At 31.7% G+C, this 5,552-nt stretch overlaps 1 protein-coding gene across 1 annotated transcript; it reads right to left on the bottom strand.

Moving 5' to 3' along the window:
* Positions 1–4,852: 4,852 nt before the first annotated feature.
* Positions 4,853–5,242, bottom strand: LOC143587252 (uncharacterized). Its single transcript, XM_077068596.1, has 2 exons — positions 5,108–5,242; positions 4,853–5,020 (listed from the first exon to the last, which is right to left on the bottom strand). Exons 1-2 carry the CDS (start codon positions 5,240–5,242, stop codon positions 4,853–4,855), a joined length of 303 nt encoding a protein of 100 aa, XP_076924711.1.
* Positions 5,243–5,552: the final 310 nt, after the last annotated feature.

Genomic DNA, 5,552 nt, shown 5'->3' on the forward strand with positions numbered 1-5,552 from the left:
TCAAAGGTTTAACATCAAAAAAATAACATTGGAAAGTACCAAAAAAAGAGACAATTTACCGTTTGGTTGGAGGCCATGTGGTTCTACAGCGAAAATGTTGTTGCTGACAAAGATATGTAGTAGGCCTAAGAGCTGGAATCTCTGTACATTTTTAATGGTTGTTGCTTTATACATCCTAATGTATAAATTATATTAATTAATGCTAAAGTGCTTTAATTACTACATAATATTGAAATGCATTAACTATTAATAAATACAATCATTCTTCAGTTATAGCTTATCATTTAATTATCTATTTTATATTTGTTTTGAACGACCAACAAACATAGAATGCCTAGGTATTCCGTACGGGGTGACCCACTGGCTAAAGGCCACCGCCAGCTGGCCCAATCCAGCTGTACGGAGCCCTTAAGCGCCTCCAAGTTATCTTCAGTTTCGGGGAAAATCCATCAGCCCGAAGGCCCACTGGTGGTAAAACCCGGATACCCTCAGGATCGAATTGGAGATCACAAAAATCTCAGTATTCCTTCATTGAACCACCCATGTCCCCCAAAGTGCTGTAAGTAAGAATTGAACTTGTGTCTCTATTAAGAAAGTCAAGCTCTCTACCATCGTACCACATTGGAAAAAAGGACAAATATCTATTTTATATTAAATGTAATAATTCTTTAATATATTTTTTACCTTTTCATACCAAAACATGTTTATATAAATATCTTTCAGCATAAAGAAAACAAGGATACAAGCAACTAACGAAAAATATTTAGCATAATTTCAATTTATTTGTATAAAATTAAGTAAAGTGAAAACTGGATTTATTTATTATATATTAAATAAAATATATATGAGTAACCAAAAGTAATACATGTAAAATTGTTAGAAAATGTTACAACGTCCATCAAACGGAAGTAGTTGGACTAATTAAATGCAAATATTATTTATAGCAAAATATACAATATAATAATAAATCGTATTTCACATAAGATAAAGTAATAAATCATAACTCAAATAAAATAATATAGTAACATTATACTAATTAAGTGTTTAAATCTACTTATATTCTAACAAAGTAAAATGTTATGTGGCAACTTTCTAGAGCATCTGATGTGTGTTTTCCCGCTAAACTTACAACCCGCTTTGGATGATGCTGGATTAAAACCCTTAACTCCTTCCTATCTGTGTCTAACAATCAGATCTCTAATCTTCATGCTTTCGATATCATAATCATCGGTATCTGCTCATCAGCCACAGGTATTGTTTTCTTTTATTTTTTTTCCTTTTTATCATAAACAATTCTTTCTTTAACCCTATTTGTTCTATAATCCACCACAATCTATTCTTAGGTCAATCAATTAGGGTTACGCTGACATGATTTCAACAACTTCATTCGGAACTCTAAGAAATGCTCTTTCTGTTTAAAGTTAGTGCATTTACAAATAAATTGAGATCGGTGTTGTTGTTTCAATTAAAGATTTGGGTTTTGACGGGTCAATCGATTGGGTGATTTTGATTATTTATACGAATTGAGTATGATTTCTATTAAACGGAGACGAATCATTCAACATCATTCCTAGCAGCACCGATGCTACTAAGGTACTCGGTATTTCAAGTTTCAAATTTTTATAATATATAGAAGCTAAAGCAAATTATGTTTTTGGAATATATGTACAACTTAAAACAGATTGAAAGTCAACCAAACTCTACCAATCTAAGCTTTTTCATTAAAGAAGTTAAATTATTGTGCTGATAGTTTTTTATTTGTGATCATATACATGATACATTAATTTATTTGTACAATAATATATGGCTTTCTTTTTTAATTTTTTGGTGGTACTTATGATGCTTGACAGCTTATTGGATAGCTTGATGCAACTATACAAGAATTAGATCTCAAAAATTATTCAGTGTACTTCCGAGATGCTTATCTTCTGCAGTAAGATCATTTTTTTGTGATGAAGTTGCCACTTAACATTGTTACCTTTTTTAATTTTATATTTTTGTTTAAACTTTCTTGGCCATCAGCAAAAAGACTGGAGCAGGAGTGCGTTATGATAGGCATGAAAAAATATTATACTACTCAGTGGTAGAAATCATTTTTACTTAGTCCTAATTAATTTTTTATCTTTGTTGTCAAACATGTAAACAAGTCAGTGTTTTGTTATTATTTTTTCGATATTATCTTGTTCACTAAAATCTCCTTTCATATTTGTAGGATTATTAATACAGGTTCAATATTGCTGTCTTTATACGCGGAGCAACTTCTGTTCTCTTAGCAGGTTTATTTTATGTTCACAAATTAAATAAATAATTAATACTTTTATGTCATTATAAGCTAAATACGAAATTTTACTGGATGGGTTTAAGAGTATAAGTTAAGTTCTTTTTTATATTTGTAGAACCGCCATATACTATGAATCTTGCAAAAGTGGTTTGACTTCTTATTTAAGGATCCTTTTTTTAATTCAAGAATGATGTTTTACAAGTATTTGCCATATATTCAAGAATGGGTCAAATTTATATTGCTAAACTAAACTGAAAGCAGTTGTGTTTTAAGATTTTGAACATATTAGTTACCATGAATCGGCTAAATGGAGGGAATAATGTGAAATATGGTGATTGGTGCAGGCTTCTTAGACAAAATGCAACATGATTCTTGATGGATGATGTTTACAGAAGGGATCGTCTAGCTTGAGGGCTAGATATTGATTCTAAAATTTTCATCTTGTGTGTAGAACACTTGGATTACACACTCCGAATCAAGGAATTGAATGGATATCTTGAAAAGGTATTTACAACTCTAGAAATGGAAAATTTGGCGGGTTGGACGGGCCAAAACGGGCCGGATTTAGTTGGCTCGCAACAAAGTTATCATCCAAATGTATATTGCTTTCAATCAAAATTTTTTTTTTTAATATACTGATTAAGCCATCTTATTTTTTCATGTTCAACCTAATTCAGTGGTAATTACTAAACGAAACTAGAATAACGTGAAATTAATTAACAGCTTCTAAACAGTGTAATCATACGAAAGTATTACACAAATCAACATAAAATAAAAACAATTAGAACAAAATTATACATAAATTAGACCTAATTTAGTTATAACTACAAATAATTTTGACCTAATGTGAAATTAATTAACAGCTTCTTCTAAAACAGTGTAATAATAATAATATAAAAAGTATTACACGAACAGCTTCTAAAATGTAAGCAATTTAGTTCTAATTAGACAGTTAGGGTTTACGTGTAATGAAATTGATATGTAATTAATGAAATGAAAGGTTAGAGATTGAAGGTATGAGATTACTTGTGCAGTGCGGTGGTTGCCGGTGACGGTGTGCCGGAATCGCAGCCGCAGCCGCCGCCGCCGCCGCCGCGTGTTTGTTCAGTGATGGAGTCGGCGTTGATTTGTGTGTTATGTTGTTATGTTGAGTGAAGGTGTGTGTTTTAAGAGGTTGTTTATAAAATAAAATGACCACTTAAGTTTTTATTAATCTGGCCTCACAATTTCTGACACGACACGAGATGATATCGATCAGTGTTTTAAAAGCTGGTATTTTACTTAGGGTTGGTCATGAGGTGAGCCGAACCGAGCAAAGGCTTGCTCGTTGCTTGGTTCGTTTACAACCGAACGGCTGAAATTCGAACCAAGTATTTTTCGATCGAACATCAAGCGAGTTTCGAGCATTATTTATTTCTTTTTCACTTTAAAATTTTCAATAAGAAACAAGTATGAATGTTGTAAATAAACTTAAACTGAGATACAATGAACATGTAATAAACTTCTAGTATTCTGATATTAACCGAAAATCAGTTACGGTTATTTTGGTGCACTCTCGGTTAACCGAACTAACCAAAACCAAACCATTCATATTTAAGATGCATTACATGTTCGGATCATTTTTTGAATAGTAAGTGTAATTTATTAAGTGTGTAAGTTTCTCGTTAAACCAAAATAAAACAATCATAGATTTATTTTGATGTTTTCCTTTTCACTTGTTATAGCGAGTCAGTAAGATATCCACTAGTTTGTATAATTTATAAATATTATTATTCTTATATAAAATCACACAGTTTCTTCATTTATTGTATTATTTTAGTTTTTGAATTAATTATAACTTATTATATTTGGGGTCCATCAATTCATCTATGGATATTAATATGAACACAATAAAAAAAATTTACTCGAGGCCATTGAGCTTTTACTTTAGTTATACAGTGACATCAAGTATTTTGTCCTCGTTGACTTGAGTTTCATAAAGTAGACATTTTTGAATTTCGGAAGTAGATTTTATAAGATTTTTTTTTTGTCGTACAAAACCAAAAATACTCTGAAGTTACTAATAACCTTACCCACTCTTAAAACAACTTTAGAGGCAATCTAAGTATGCATTTTCTCGTTAACGATGAATCCGATAAACTTGGTAATTTTTCTACAAAAATACATATAATTTAAGATCATGCGCGTTTCTCTGATGCTATCGCGCCAATCAAGTCAAAATTATGTAAAACCATTAAAATCCTTCGGCAAATGCATAAAAATATAAGAAAAAGCCTCTGGCGCTAGATGGGTCTTGTGATGTCAAATGAACTCTAGTGTGCAAAGCCTATCGCATCATAAGGTCTATCTAATTAGGGCATAAAATAATCATGCGGGCCCATATGACTTTGTTAGTGGTCACATCACTAACTTCTTTGTCAGACAACATCATAAAGACCATACTTGTACGACCAATATGATCATTTTCTCCTTGTTATGTATGACACGATAGGTGTCTGGACAGTGTGTTGGTGGTGTTTCTTTAACATTGACTTAATTAGCAAAATCTTCAGTAAATGCATAAAAATTAAATCAAAAAAACATAGACAACAGAACAAGAACAACCTTCCTTTGTTCGTTGATTAAATAAGCAAACTTATCAATATTCAAAACCGCAAGCAATTTAGGCATCAAATGGTTGCGAAAATGCCCTGGAGTAACTTTAACCGTTTCACCTGCTTTCCCTAGCTTATCTATATTCTGGATTCAACCACAACACAATTACTTCATTTTCTGCAAATTATAAAATAACAGAAAGCCTTTTAACTGTAAAACTAATCTACTTACAGTTGTAAGTATAACTTCCAACTTTCTGTATCTAACACTTTGACCACCATAAAACAATGAAAGATGCAGCAAACATTCCGAGTTCAAAGCCTTACTCTGGCGAAGGGCATTCTTACTGTACTGGAGGTAAGCCATTCTTTGTTTATGTATTCAGTTGAAAAGCTAAATGTTTATAATCCTGCAACATGAAACATGTAAACGAACCGAACAAGGCCTTGTTCATGCTCATCTGTTAAGATTTTACCGGACAAATGAACGGTCCACGAACACCTAGCCGAACGAAATTTTTTGCTCGTGTTCATCCATTAAGGAAATGAATTTGTTCGTGAATAGTTCATGAATTCAAACGAACGAACACAAATGAACACATATAAATTAATCACATAATACATTTTGCTTAAATCTATATGATAAGATTAGAAAAGTTATTAAACAGTACTTAAAA

Source organism: Bidens hawaiensis, unplaced genomic scaffold (assembly GCF_021521415.1).
Source record: "Bidens hawaiensis isolate Kalapana, Puna unplaced genomic scaffold, B.hawaiensis_p1.1 tig00035425_1, whole genome shotgun sequence".
Classification (NCBI taxonomy): Eukaryota; Viridiplantae; Streptophyta; class Magnoliopsida; order Asterales; family Asteraceae; genus Bidens; species Bidens hawaiensis.

Bases quoted from the DNA above. Each gene is read 5' to 3' on its own strand.
- LOC143587252 (XM_077068596.1), bottom strand. From the start codon at position 5,242: ATGGCTTACCTCCAGTACAGTAAGAATGCCCTTCGCCAGAGTAAGGCT. The intron at 5,021-5,107 runs GTAAGTAGATTA...GGTTGAATCCAG, and splicing joins TGGAAGTTATACTTACAACT to AATATAGATAAGCTAGGGAA.